The following is a 14,756-nucleotide window of genomic DNA, read 5'->3' on the forward strand; positions in this document are numbered from 1 at the left end:
AAGGAGGAGGGGACTAGGGGAGCAGACTCACAAAGCCGTTCCCCAGGGTAGATTATTGCTCGGTTTAAAAAATAAATAAATCTTTGAACAGGAACACTCTCTCTTTCCACCATCAGCTCTCACTCCTGGACACACATTTTTTGAAATGTCAGTTCTTTAGGGCCACAGTTCTAATTTTTGTTCCACTCAGTGTAAGTAAATAGGTCTGACTGTGAGTTTTTGTTCATAGATCCCAGGAGAGTGGCATGCGTGCTCAGCAGAGAGACCTCTCACTGCAACCTCCCTCTAACATATTGATCAGGAATGGCTATTGGCGTTAGCCCTGTGAATAAAATGCTGCTCTGCTGAGTTCAATTCCCCACTGGGCAACTGAATGGAGAGAAAAAACCTTTACACTTTTTTCTACACTGCTATTTAGCTCGTATCCCAGGTCTAATAACGTCACTGCCAAACACGGACGAAGAGAAAAAAAAAATGGAAATGTCAGTTTTGTGGACTGCACATTCTCAAATGACTTTATATATGTGTTGTTTTTTTCTCTGCCTGCCACTCTTATGTTTCTGCTGCAGAGCAAGAAGAGATCACATTGAGGTGATTTATAAAAAAATCAAGGGCAGGTAAAGAGTGTTGTTTTCTGGCTTTTCGCTCCAACTTGTTTGTTGACATCAAAGTGAGGAAGAGGCTTGACATGTGCATCAAGATACATTATCCCGCTGAAAGCAACAATCCCCCTTGACATTTGAAATAACTGGAACATGAAAAAAGACAATGTTTATACAGATTCAGAGTACAGAATGTGCAGCGTTTTGTATCCACATTATAGGAACAAGCATTTTCTTTTTTTGTGTGTGTGACTTCTACTATTGTACGAGGAGGGGAAAGGACCTCTTCATACTTCACTTCCAATTTTGAACACTTAAAATGTTCTTGTAAAAATGATTGCTTTTATAATCTCTGTCATTGTTTCAAATGATTACACACACAGGGAATCCATTCAGTGTATCTTTTTAACATTAGAACAGGCACTAACCTTTTGGTCCGCCAGTAAAACTCTTATCTTAATGATCTGCTTTGCTTCATTTCATCGTGTTTTCCCTGAGCCTCAGAATAACTTTAGGTAGTCGAGTGATTTCCCATATATCATTTATTTATTTAGTAATTAATTTATTTGTGTATTAATCTATGAGCTATGTATTTAATATTAAATAATGCACAGTCCTCTTCATGAGATTTATGATAAACTTAGGGCTTTCTCAGTGGTCCTTTGTTTTCTGTTTGGTTGGAATATAGGGCAGTACAGTTTGGGTGCTCTTGTCAGAGACAGTTTGTGTGCTGCTATTTCGTAACAGTTTTTTGCGGCAGCCGGGGTTTAAGAGACCTTTCCTGGGTAGTGTGTGAGCTCCAGTCATCCCCTTCATTGGCGAGGGGGCATAGGAAGGGTCCAGACAGTTATGGAGGAGTGAGTGCTCAGAGGAAGAACGTTTGGGGCCGACTGAGCTCGAGAGGAGACTGGGTTCACTATCGCTTTCTGGCGTAGCACAGCCACTCTTGTCTTCCTGTAAGTCCTCTTGCTCCTCCTCCTCGTCATCGTCACAGCACAACGCATGATACAGAATTTTGTCACTGAAGCGGACTCTTTCTCTTGTGCCGGAGGTACGAGAAGTCTTGTGGCTGTGCGTGGAGCTGCTGGCCTCCTCGCTGGACGAATCTGGAGTAATAATGCGGGGCCCGTTGGGGATGGGCAGCCCGCCGTTCATCTGGGAGTAGACCGAGGCAGTGGAGGGGGGCGGGGTGGGGGTCTGCGTCTGGGTGGGGATGGTCCCGCGGCCCAGCTCTGATCGCAGATCTCCTGGTTGCTCACCAGATATGCGGGCAGTGGCGCCAGCAGCCTCCAGGTAGCTGCAGAACTCCCAGCTATCAGAAAGCACATCTGCATTGAGGAAGTCCAGCCTGAAGGCCTCTCCCAGACCTCGCTCGCTGCTGGACGTGCTGCTGGCTGTGGCCACAGTCCAGTCATCTTGCTCCAGGTCAAAGTCAAAGTCGGACGTTAGTTTATCGATCTGACCCACAACCTGCAATAGAAAAGGGAGAGCACAAGAGAGAAAACGTATGAGTTATTGTAGAGAAACAAATTTTAGGCCAGAAAGAGATTTCATTTCAGATCCAGATATTTCCATATATTTATTTTTAGCAGCATGGCTCTATAGATGAAAACGTCGGCCTGTTGGTCAGGCGGTCCACCACTTTGGTCCAGACTAAAATATCTACTGGATGGACTGCCATGACATTTTGTACTGACATTTATTATCCAGGTGTGATTCAAACCAACATTTGTCATTGTAAAAATATTTTGAAGTGGGTAAAGGCTAAGCAACTGTATCTGAGACCATCCATAGTGGTTTAGGTCGCATCATTAGATCACAGTACATAGCACACGCACTTCTGGTGTGATTTTTACATGACAACACCATTAGCAGCACGGTAAAACAAAGAGCTCTTTGCACCACCACTGCTCTACTTAAAGGTTCCCTGTGGAGTTAAAGACCTCGAGTAGTGCAATGGAGCTGTTTTTCCATGAGTGGGTCCCCATTTTGTCTGTCTCGTGCATGCGCACAAGGGACGCGATACACAGTCCTAACAATGGTGTCACACTATTTTTCACTGATCAACAGGTGGCAGTTTTACTGCAAAATATGCAACAATGCAACACCCGGGTTGGTGAACATGCAAGATTTAAAGGAACAGTGTGTAACATCTTGGGGTATCTATTGGCAAAAATATAATATTCATAACTATGTTTTAATTAGTGTATAATCACCTTAAACTAAGAATTGTTGTCTTTGTCAGCTTAGAATGAGCCCTTCATATCTACATAGGGAGAGGGTCCTGCTCACGGAGTCCGCCATGTTGCTCCGCCACGTTTCTAAGGTAGCCCAGAACGGACAAACCAAACACTGGCTCTAGAGAGAGCCTTTTGCATTTTTACGTTACCTGAAGGCCACCGTAGTTCTCTGACAGCTTGTGAAACTGTGGTAATGTGAGCCACAGAGTGCCGTGGTGCTGTCTGACTTCCGTTGCTCCTAAAGTAGTGTTATTATGGTAACGATGGCCTCTGAGCAAGGCCAACGGCATTACCACGATTTTGCACTTGGCGGCTCACGTTATCGCAGTCTTGGAAACGGAGGAGAGAGCGGAGGGGTCCTCAGTTGGTTGCAATCTGCAACCACACCACTAGATGTCATCAAATCCTACACACTGTACCTTTTAAGATACTAATAACTAATACTATACTAATACTAAAAAAGGTTTTGTAAATGTTTTATGAGGAAGGAAATGCACTTGAAAAGTTTGTTAGTCCTCAAGGATACACACTATGTGTTTTGGGAAGCAACACACTGAATCTAAACAACTTTTGTGCGTTTACAAAAAACCTCCACAGGGCCCCTTTAACATTCACAGGGGGTTCATTATTACTCATGTTTTGATACTTTCAGAAGCATTACAAATGTGAAATGCATACTGATCTTATTTCACACATATAGTATGTAAATACACTCACAGTAACGACAAAAGTTGACAAAAGTGTGGAAGAAACCAAAAGTACTAATTGTAAAACTCACTTTAATATAAATCTCTGTGACAGCTTACCAGATACTACATTACATGAAATTTCCAGATGCTTTGCATCCCACTGATTTACCCCCCACAGGCAGGTTTAACAAAAGCTAAGATTTATTCACAGCTGCTAATAGATCTGTGTTTGCCTTTACAGCTTGCCATTGCACTACTTTTCATCCATAAATCCTTAATTGTTTGTTCATGGTTTTGAAATTGTTTTTATTTCCGCCAAGGCCTCCCGTGGACAGGTGTTGTAAATTAGCTTTATGCTACATCAAGACAAAATTAAATATCCACTGGAATGAGGTTGGAGCAGTGAAGACGTGTCGCGACTCATCAAAGAGGCTTCTTCAGCTCTGAGACGGAGAAGAACTGAGGAAGCTTTCTTAGATGAGTGGTGAAAGCTGTACAGTCCAGTGGCTGATTCATTTTGCCTTGATGTTGCATTGCGGCTACCGGGATGAAGGAGATGAACAGAGACGTATAGCTATACGGCACAAACACTTAACCCAGCGCTTTTGATGCTTGTACATTGCCGTATATTTAAATTCAAGCGCTATTGTAATGTCCACGTCAAACAAAATCAACTCAACATTTCACCCACTGCATGGAGATGCATCCCGTAAAAGCATTTAATTCACTGTTAACTCGACATTAACCTCCATGCTTCTGTCATCAGCAGCCACAGCGGTGAGTGTTTGATGAATAGAAAGCACTTCAGCTGAAATCACACTGGTTTGCTGACAACACCTAAAAAATCCAAGCCCTCTATACTTGACATTTTAGCACCTTCAATCAGGATGTTCTGCTCTCCACAACAATCTATTGTAAAATGAAAACACTCAGCATTCATGCAGCTTGTAAATGATACATTTCCCCAAAACCATTCGGCAATTAAGCCCAGTGGTTTGAACTCCCCAAAAAAGTTCTTTTAGAAACATGCACATTATGAGTTTGCAACATAATTGCAGCTGAATAGCAGATAGTTTAACTCTGAGATTTGTTGGAACATGATCCTTTTTGTTTATGCCTCAGTAATTATTTGCAGCGTTTGCTCCTTTCTGGCTCTTATGACTACAAATGAGTAAGTCTTATCTCTGTGTGTGGAATTAAAATCATTCTCTGTCCAACTTTAAAAGGAGGAATTACGAGTCTCCGACTGTAAATGCAAACACGCTGATAATGCGCCCACCAAAAGCTTAGGTGATCTCCGCCGCAAACATGGCAACTGACATCCATGAGCTTGATGATCTTTTGCAAATATCTCAAGATGATGATTTGAATCTAATGTAAATTTGCTCACTGAATCCTCGAATCAAAAATAAAGAGCACTGACTTACATTACCAACTGCAAGTTTAAGAGAAAGAAACTGTGAAGGATGACTAGATGCTACAATTCTCCTCACTACTGCATTTTATAGCACCTGAATCCTTACCCTTAGAAAGATATTTCACGCTGTTAAGTCACCTGCATTTATATCTGGCTGTATACGTCTACATGCGTGGCATTGGCTCGTCTGTCAATGAGCTCCTCTGCAGACCTGCCAGTTGTTGCATCGTAAACCTCATGAGTACCTGGACCATGCCTCTCTATTGGCAGACTGCCCGGAGGGAATTGGGCTGTATGAATCCTCTAATCCTTGAATTACTCAACGTGTTTGCTGTGTGATTTGCCGACGTTTTACTCACGGAGTTGTTAATGTAAGACGTTTCTCAGGCTCAGAGGAGGCGGAAAACCTGAGCGAGGGACTTAACTTGATCAGTGAGTTAAGAAATTATCCGTCAAATGTATTTCACAAGCTTGCCATGACACCAATACAGACTATTTGTTTCGTTAGCAGTCATTGCAATGAGCAGAAAGTCATTCTAAATACATTTCATTAAGTTTAAACACAAACTTTACTGTGACTTTTAAAAGGAATCGTAAGAATTAAGTTTCAGGTCACCGAACATCACCCGAATGTTGTTGTTGTTGTTTCTCGGCAGCGGATCACGGCCTTGCTTATTTTCCATTTTAAAACACCTTCGCGAGTGTTAACGGTGAGCTGCGTCAGCTTCCACCGCTGGTTAGCCTGACCCCTGCCTGCGGTATGTAGGCTAATTTAGCTTGATAAGTGTCTCAGCTCGAAGGGTTCTGCCGAATCTTTCTAGGTCACAATGCAGCACACGCTCTACGCAGCAACAATGAACACTCGTCTCTGCTTTTTCTTCCAGTCAGAGAATGTGCGATGAAGGAGCTGTGGAGTGAATTGGAGGAGCAGATTGCTTTAGCACAAAGGATGAATGCACACATCAGGAACCAGTCGTTAACAATGCGCACAATGTGTTTAAAATACAAAAAAGGCATTATGGAAATCTATGAGAGTGAAAAATAGAAGGTCAAAGTAATTATGTGACTTTGCATTGAAACATTTTACCGAGGAACACCTGTACGCCATACCTGTACGTCAGTGAAGAAACGTCTTTCTGAGGTTATCCTGTGGTAGGTCACATAGTGCAACTATGAAGTAACATGCCATTTAAGAGTAGAAAATAACCAATGAGTAAGCACGAGTAAACAGAATTAGTCCAATGCTCATTTCCTATGCAATAACCAGCTCCTGTTTACTGTAGCAACACTTAATGATCCTGTGCACGAGTCTAATCAGCCAGAGTAATCAAAAACGCCTGTGTGGGTGGACAACACCCGTTCCATGTTTAACCTGACTGATATCCTCCAGACAATAGCTTCTAACAATGCCTGAAGTGTAGGCCTATTGGTTAAATAAGTCAATAGTAAATATAGCAACGTATTTTTTTACTTTGCCTTTGTTTTGTTTCCTTAAAATTCAGGATATGCAGCTTGAAGCTGTGATAAACCTCTGGACTTTATGGCTCTACCCATCTCCAAAGTTTATGATGCAGTGATGGCACATCCTTGTGACTGAAAAGACTCTATTTGCAACACAGTTAAGCAGTAATGTATAGTATAACCGCGCATATAAGTGCTGGGGATTTGAGTTTATCTTTAGTCTTTAATTTTCTCTCAGTGCCTCCGCTGACAGCTTAACTTACTTCCTTTACTGTAAATGGTGTTTAGTGGGAGCTACTAAAAACTATGATGATGAATATAACAAAAGCTATGATTCTGTGTGAGTTATAACCACGCAAATTGTAGCAATAAACACTTTTTATTTTTTCAATAATATTTTAGAATATGGTCTATCCACTATAGAAGCAGGATTGCCCAGCCAACACTAAGCACATCTGATCTTGTTTGTACAGTCCATACAGAGCAATAAGTGGTATTGTTACATGTTTTTTTCTTTTTCACTGCACACTATCAGCCGGCAGCCGCGAGTCAACTGTGGTCACTGCACCTGATCAACACCGAGTTCAGTCATTTCAGAGCTCTCGGAGGTGCTTTAAAAGAGAGGCTGCCTCGGCAGCGTCAGGCGAGGGTTTATTACTGTACCTCAACACCTGTCTGAGATGATTGGGCCGGGTAATTGAGGGTCAGAGTGAAAGAGGGCACTTGGAGCCTTGTCTGTGACAGAAAGATACAGTGATGGAAAAGACAGGCACGGATAATCTTACACGGAGTGATATGGGCAGTAATGTAAAAAAAAATCTCAGAAGAGCCTCTTCTCAGGCGAAGTGGTGATTTGGGAAATAGATTCCATACCGTCCACTATCATTACAAGAGTCCTTCTCTCTAATATTCAGCTCCACCTGGTTTCAGGATTTATTTATCATGAGTGTTTCTTTCCCCACCCGAGTGAGCGCCTGTCCTCTGCCAATGCTAATTGAAAATATACTGGAACATTAGCAATGGAACAACTTATTCCACCACTAAAGTTTAAAGCTTCTGTAGGCAGAATGTTTTTGGCATCATTGGGCAAAAATTCCCAAAATAATAACCTTTCAGCATATTGTAATTCAAGTGTTCTGAGAGAAAACTTCTGCACCTCCTCATGACTCTGTTTTCAGGCTTTAAAAAAATCTAGTCGTGATGGTAGACTTCAATCACAGGTTATTTCAGAGAGAGAGCGTTCCTATTGGCTGTTCATTCAACGGAGACAGCTGTCAGTCACTCGCAAACTCAGATCAAACGGTCAAACTAGGCAGCGCTGATCAAATATGAACTGCCTAGTTTGATCAGAGATTGCGAGTGATTGACAGCTGCTCAGAGACGGCAGGCTCCAGCTCGGCTCTGATTGGTTGTTTTCCTCCGGTCTGTGAAATCCTACAGATGCCATTAGGAGCACTGGAGGACACCAGAGGATGCAGAGGCACATGATTTATTTCATATTACCTGTCTCATGCAGTACTTTCAGGATATAGTGACCGTTTTATAAAAATAACTTTTTTTAATCATATTACAAATTTAATGTGTTCCTGAAAAATATAGGCTGAGGTCAAAATCAGCAAATTTGGGTGTAAAATTGCCTCTGATGAGGAGGGGAATATTCACCACATGTTCGAATCACTCTGTTGATCTTTAAGCATATGTTCAACGGGAATAGCTTGTTTTGATGTGCATTGATGGCTTTCTGTATGAAAAGATGTTTGTTAGCTGTCTAGTAAACAGATGGAGATTGCCATGCTTTGCAAGTCTTCTACACGTAAATGATGTAAAAGTGCATCTTGAACATGTTTCTAATGATCATATTATCGTGGTTTCCAAGTTTATGCCGTCTTACATATTTTAGTATTTGTCAGCGAATAAAAACAAACTCTGAAATATGGCATCTGTAGCAATGCAGTCTGTACATATGTAAAAAATACATCAGGTGAGAGCTACCAAAATAAATGAGACATAACACCCTCACTGGGTTCATTTGAAATGCACGCTGTATGAGTGAATTTTCTGCGGATCGCTTCATTACGCTGTGTTCAAGTGGCCTCCCTCCATCTGTTCCTGTGCCACCCGTTCTTCCAGGAGTCATTTTCAGAGTAGACTGAGAGAAGTTTGCAGTGCTTGTTTGTTAATTATGCAGCATCCAGTGTCTAGGGTGGCTTTGCTTTTTTTCCATGGGAAAATCAAAAAATGTGCTCAGTGGAGCCATTCAAACACATCTAAGTGTTATTTCTTTCTCAACATGTCACAATAGATTTCCAGCCTGCCCCTGTGCAGCACTTCTAGCGCTGGAAGCGGTTTATGCCAGTTAGGAAGTCTCAGCAATTATCAAAATAGCCTCGCATGCTGGCTTCGTAAGTAAAGCATTCGCAAACATTGTTTTAATGCAGTTAGCTCCTGCAGTTTTGCAGTTTCTCCTTACTCCTTACCCCGTGCTCGCTTCCCCTCAATTTAATTCCCCTCAAGACGTGAAGAAGAGGGGACCATCCGAGCCACTCACAATGTGGTGATATGGTTTATCTTATCCCCCAGAAGCTAATTTATCATCCCCGACTTACTCTGAAGGAAAATATTTACTGGATTCACTAGAAAAATTGTCCAGTGACTCGTAAACGTGTGCAATCTCCTCCAGACATCGTGTTAACTTTTGGATGAAACAGCATTTTGGGAGCGTTTTGAATTACTCGTTACGTACTTAATATTACCCAGCAGTATGCAAACAACATGCAGAACGGTGCAATATGTGCCCAGCGCTGTTGGCTTGAAAGCTTGAGCCACATTACATGAGAGCTGGGGCAGATTTGTAAAGCAGGAGGCACACGCACTAACCAATGCACATATGCCTGCTTATAATCTCAACAAGATCATGTATGAAGATTGAGACGGATGCAGAGTATTTAGACATATTTTGTTCAAAAAAGTACGAGTATTTAGAACACACTGAGCATGTGGATGGACGGCAGAGTAATTAGTTATGCTTCAGGAGTCACCTTTCAGCATGTTGTAATTCAAGTGTTCAGGCTTTAAAAAAAGACGGAAGACTTTGACCAATCTCAGGTCATTTCAGAGAGTGATTATTCCTATTGGCTGTTCATTCAACGGAGGCAGCTGTCAATCACTTGTGAACTCCGATCAAACGGTCAAATTAGGGATCGCTGATCAAATATGAATCAATATTCTGTTACTGTAATGCCTATTTCTTGCCTCAAAGTTTTCAGAAACATCTTGTAGTGTACTGTGAAGCTGAAAAATGTGCTCCGGCTGGTCGGCGGTGCTTGGTATTTCCTCAACTGACCTCAACATGGTTGCCGGGTCACAAACTTTCTCATTTTACAGCTAAACAGTACACTACAAGATGTTTCTGAAAACATTTGAGGCGAGGAATAGGCATTACAGTAACAGAATATTGATTCATATTTGATCAGCGCTGCCTAGTTTGACGTTTGATCGGAGTTCGCGAGTGATTGACAGCTGCTCAGAGACGGCAGGCTCCAGCTCGGCTCTGATTGGTTGTTTTCCTCCGGTCTGTGAAATCTTGCAGATGCCATCAGGAGCACCGGTGGACACAGAGGATTACCTGTCTCATGCACTACTGTCAGGATATAGTGAACGTTTTATAAAAATAACTTTTTTTAATCATTCTACCCACTGCAGCTTTAATATTTTTTAGTGGGTTCTTCTGTTGTGATAACTTCACTCAAAACCATTGTAACACCTGTGATTTAAAGCTGACCATAGCTTTTATTAACTACAAACTTAATTACAGCCACATTTCAAGCTTACAGGAAGCGAATGCTCCAAAAATAAAGAGAGATTTAATATAGCTGCACATTTTTTTTCCGCTGTGCTCCAAAATCCCATTTGTAAATGTTCCTGCAGCAACGTCAGAAAGACAAATTCCCGTATGCTAATTGTACTCCTCAATTACATCGAGTGCGGTTGTGAATCCACTGCAGTTGACTCTGCAGAGGTCCGGTGGGTCTGTGGGCGGGAGACATTACAGACAAGCCAGGGGGACCTGATTTAGGTCAGGCTATCTTGATTGGTGAGATTCGTTGCGTGGTGTTGGCACAGGGATGAAGTGTCCTTTGAAGTGTTCGCTGGAAGCATTTGGTGTAATTATCCTGTCATGAGAGGGGCTATAAGCCTCAGACTTCATTAGGCACATGCCCCCTGCTTTTTCATCTTTTCTCAAAAAAACTCATCTTTATGGAGGCCTTAAAGTGCTAAACAACGCTGTGATGAGCGTAGGGCCAATACCTCCTGACAACTCACTAATCAAAAGCATCATTACAAACTTTCACCGCATAACGGGCCTCATTTATCCCATTGGGGCTTTAGAAGAGGTGGGCTTCTGCAGTCCTTAAGGTCTGGAAAATCAACCACTTCCTTAGCCAAATTTAGGTCATTAAACTGGGCAGACTCATCCACCTGCTGTATGGCAAATTTGGAAGGTTTATTCTATTATGCTGGAGAGGTTATGGGTTGTACAATCAGTGGGAGAGCAAGATGGGAACTCTGTCTTCCAGCAACAGGGAGGCAGCAGATGCAGCATGCTTTGGCGCTGGCAGAGCGCACTGATCATTTATTGAGGTTCTCCTTCATTGCTTCTATCCGTGTTGAGAGGCCTAGCGGCGGTAATGACCAGAGAAAGATGGTAGTGCCACGCTACGGGGCTCCTCAGTATGTCTGCTTCCCTGAGATAGCGCTCGGATTAGGCCTGAGTACTGTCAGGTCACGCCGGTCACATGCGAGGGGAAAAAAGGTGCGCATGTGTTTCGCAGCCAGGCCACGCTGACCCATTTTAATGACTCAGTAGAGTTTTCATTAACAACATGGTGTCTTTTTGTAGAAGGCCAGTGAAGGTCTAAAGTGATTACAGTTTGTTAGAGCACAAAATGTGTGTGTTTATGTGCGTGTGTGTGGTGGGTTGGAGGGTTAACGTGGTTGACCCATACTGGAAAAAAAGGGGAGAATCTCTCCGGCAGGGGAGAATACCACACTACAGGAAGCGGCTCAGCCCAATCCAGCAGTAAATCCCTCACCCTGACACTTCACACTGCCAGTTTGTCTACAGGCCAAACCAGTAAGCAGATAAGCAGCAAGTCTACCCTGAGAGAAAGGAAAAAAAAGATACATACTGTAGTACAGTTGCATAGCTACAGTACATGACTAATAATAATACTCTTGTATTCTGTGGGGAATATTTTTACTGCAGCTATATTTTGATATTTTTTCTTGCTATAGCTGTAAATAGGCACAGAATAATCTAAGCAAATGTAAGGGCTTTCAAAGCCTATTTTTATCAGATGTTGTATAAAGTCAAGCTAAAGTTAAAGGCAGAATGAGAAGAATTTGTCAGTTGCAAATACAACATTCAAAGTTGGCTCCTCCTCTCTGGCTCAACGACACCAGAAGTGCAAGCCCCCCTGACCACGGTTAGGGTTAGGGTGCTCGCCATCGGCTGAAAGCCAACCCCAGATTCGCTCTCGTTTTTGAATGATCTTTGGCGTTCTGTCTCACGATATTTGCCTTTTTTTTGGTGCTGTGTTCGCCATTTTCATTGCTTCCTCTTGAATGCGTGCTCACGATGTGGCACCTATTTGCTATGTTTTTATAGATGTTGACGCTCGGAATTCTGAACACTGCAAATTAAGAACAAACAGGCAGAGGGCAGGATCTTTACAGATACATGATGATTGAGAGGGATTATCTTTGCACGAGTGTATACATTGTTTTTTAGGAAAATCCTACTCAATGTGTCTTTTAAGGCTGACTGAAAAATAAATATACATGTCTTATTTATATACTGTATATAAGAAGACGACATAGTCACTGTGACGTCACCCATTGGTTTGTAGACTGCCGTTTTGAAGCCTCGAGTTCGACATTTTGTCCTTCGCCATCTTGGGCTTTTGCAACCATAAGTGACACAAGAGGTGGAGCTAAGCACAACCAAACACTGAGTAAGAAATGTTGACTCAACTAAAATGTTAGAATTAACTTTCATGAACAGAAAACACAACAGATCTCCCAGACCGGACAACTCCATGGTAGCGTCCTGTCAATCACAAGGTAGCCACACCCTAAAGCATACCCTGCTTTATGGTCTATATGACTCTAAATGGGACCAGAATTTACTAAATGAACATCATGCTGTATTGAAAAAGGCTTGAATCTAGCGAGTGAGACCATAAACTCATGTTTACAATGTTTTCTCGGGTAATAAATCAAGTGAGAAGTAGGGTCATTTTCTCATAGACTTCTATACAATCAGACTTCTTTTTGCAACCAGAGGAGTCGCCCCCTGCTGGCTATTAGAAAGAATGCAAGTTTAAAGCACGTCCGCATTGGCTTCACTTTTCAGACCCGCAGTTTCCCATTGGTATTATTACAGAACCATTATGTTGGATTAATAGCTTTGAGTACGTCTTGTGGTTAGGGTTGTTTATTGGCCCTATATTGTTGTGGAGAGGCACGGACCTATAAAAGCAGGTAGTAGTTCAAATAGTCGATCAATTTACAATCTGCAAGATTTTGGTGAGCATCAAGGGAAAATGTGAGAAACTAAAAAGAAAGTAAGGTGCACTTGGTTGTGTTTTTTGTCTCAGATGATAATCACTTTTTGTCAAAGTTAACGGCTTCTAAGTTTTGTTTAGAAAATGCCAATGTAAAGTCCACATTTTTTCATCATTGAGATCTTATATGGTGCAAAAAATGGATCTGTATGTAACTGTAGTTAAGCACTCAGAGAAATATGTATGTATGTAATGTATGTCCTTATGTTTGACTACTTAAAACAATCCACATCCATCTGTGGTCACGACTTCTAACTGTCGTAATACATTATTCAAAGAAGGAACATAAGAAAGATGAAGGATGGATGGAGGGACAGAGGGAGACAAATAATCTTCATCCTAATTTTATTTTCACATTTAACTTACGCAGCTTTTTAGGATCTCATTGTCAGCTTTGTTCCACTTTTGTATCTATGAGGAACATATTCATATCTGTGAAAAATATAGCCTACAATAAAACTTCTTTACAAGATCAGAGTGGATTTGCACCTCGCTCACATAGTCACATTATCACTCATATACAGTCACTCACAGCCATCAATGCCTTCATCATAAGTGAGGATGAAACTGCAAACCCCCCCACTCAGCAAAATATTTTGCAGTATCCACTCCCTTCAGCCAACAAGACAAAGTGTTCTATTTATGATTGTGTGAAAGATGATCCACAGTGTTACCATGCAAAAGCTATCGCCTGCTCTCTTTTTGTAATTAAAAATCTTTCTTTCCAAATTCCTGTTATGACTCCTATCACTGCCTTCTCGGGCTGGGGACAGATGATATTGCCTAATGACGGTTTCCATGCGGCATAAATGGGTGTTATTTCACAATTCCAGGGGTGTAAATGGATTTACACACCCCCAAAAATCTGGAATAACACACCGAGGTGCAAAAAAAAAAACTACCCCGAAGGCTTACATTTTCTTTTATCAGAGGAGAACATGTTTTTACTGTTTTCCCTACAAGATTCTGCAGCTAGATCTATCTGCTCTGTTGGTGGTGAAGAAAAAAAGGAGACGTGAATATACAGTCTGTTGCCGGAGGATGTGTCGAACTGGACAACTTTGTCGTGCGGCTCAGTGTTAATCACTCAGGTATCATCCATGACAGCTGCCACACATTACTGTCACCTATGTCAACAAGTCACAGTTGCTGCGAACACTTTGACACACTAGTTCTAGGGAAGTAATTAAAGGGGTTGTTTTGTTGCTCTGTGTTCATAACGTTACAGATGGTTTCTTTATTGACATAATTTGTGTCGAGTTCGGTGTCAGCTTCACACTGTCAGCTGTCCATGTATACTGTCGCTGTTTGTCGAAAGCAAACAACAAATACTATTGCTACGTAGAGCAGAAGTGCTGCAGCTCCTGAAAAGTGTTAGCTGCTAGAAAACTGAAGAAAATAGTCAAACCTTCAAGTCAGTAAATACAAAGTCAAATTACAAAATCAATTCAGGTTTTCAAAAAGGCATCAATAGAACTAAGTTTTGTACACAACAAAATAGGTCATACATTATTCAGTGCCCTCAAAAACAACCAATAGGACCATTTTAAAAATGTATCATAATGGTCTTGATCTGTCACGCCTGTGGTAATGTTTGGCAAGGGTTAGGCAGCTATGGATACTTGGTTGAACATCGTCGTTAAAGTTGTAGTCCTTCTGACTTCAGCTGCATTCACACTAGGGCTGCACGATTATGGCCAAAATGATAATCATGATTATTT

At 41.7% G+C, this 14,756-nt stretch overlaps 1 protein-coding gene across 2 annotated transcripts in view; it reads right to left on the reverse strand.

The window, feature by feature from the left end:
• Positions 1-745: 745 nt before the first annotated feature.
• The window catches only part of insyn1 (inhibitory synaptic factor 1), a 56,541-nt gene continuing 42,530 nt past the window's right edge, over positions 746-14,756 (reverse strand). For both annotated transcript variants that reach the window (XM_037751788.1, XM_037751798.1), the window contains exon 3: positions 746-2,072. In XM_037751788.1, coding sequence (XP_037607716.1) covers positions 1,254-2,072 — 819 coding nt within the window. In that variant the 3' untranslated portion in view covers positions 746-1,253. The remainder of the gene's footprint in view (positions 2,073-14,756) is intronic.

The sequence above is a fragment of the Sebastes umbrosus genome, chromosome 2 (genome assembly GCF_015220745.1).
Source record: "Sebastes umbrosus isolate fSebUmb1 chromosome 2, fSebUmb1.pri, whole genome shotgun sequence".
Taxonomy (NCBI): domain Eukaryota; kingdom Metazoa; phylum Chordata; class Actinopteri; order Perciformes; family Sebastidae; genus Sebastes; species Sebastes umbrosus.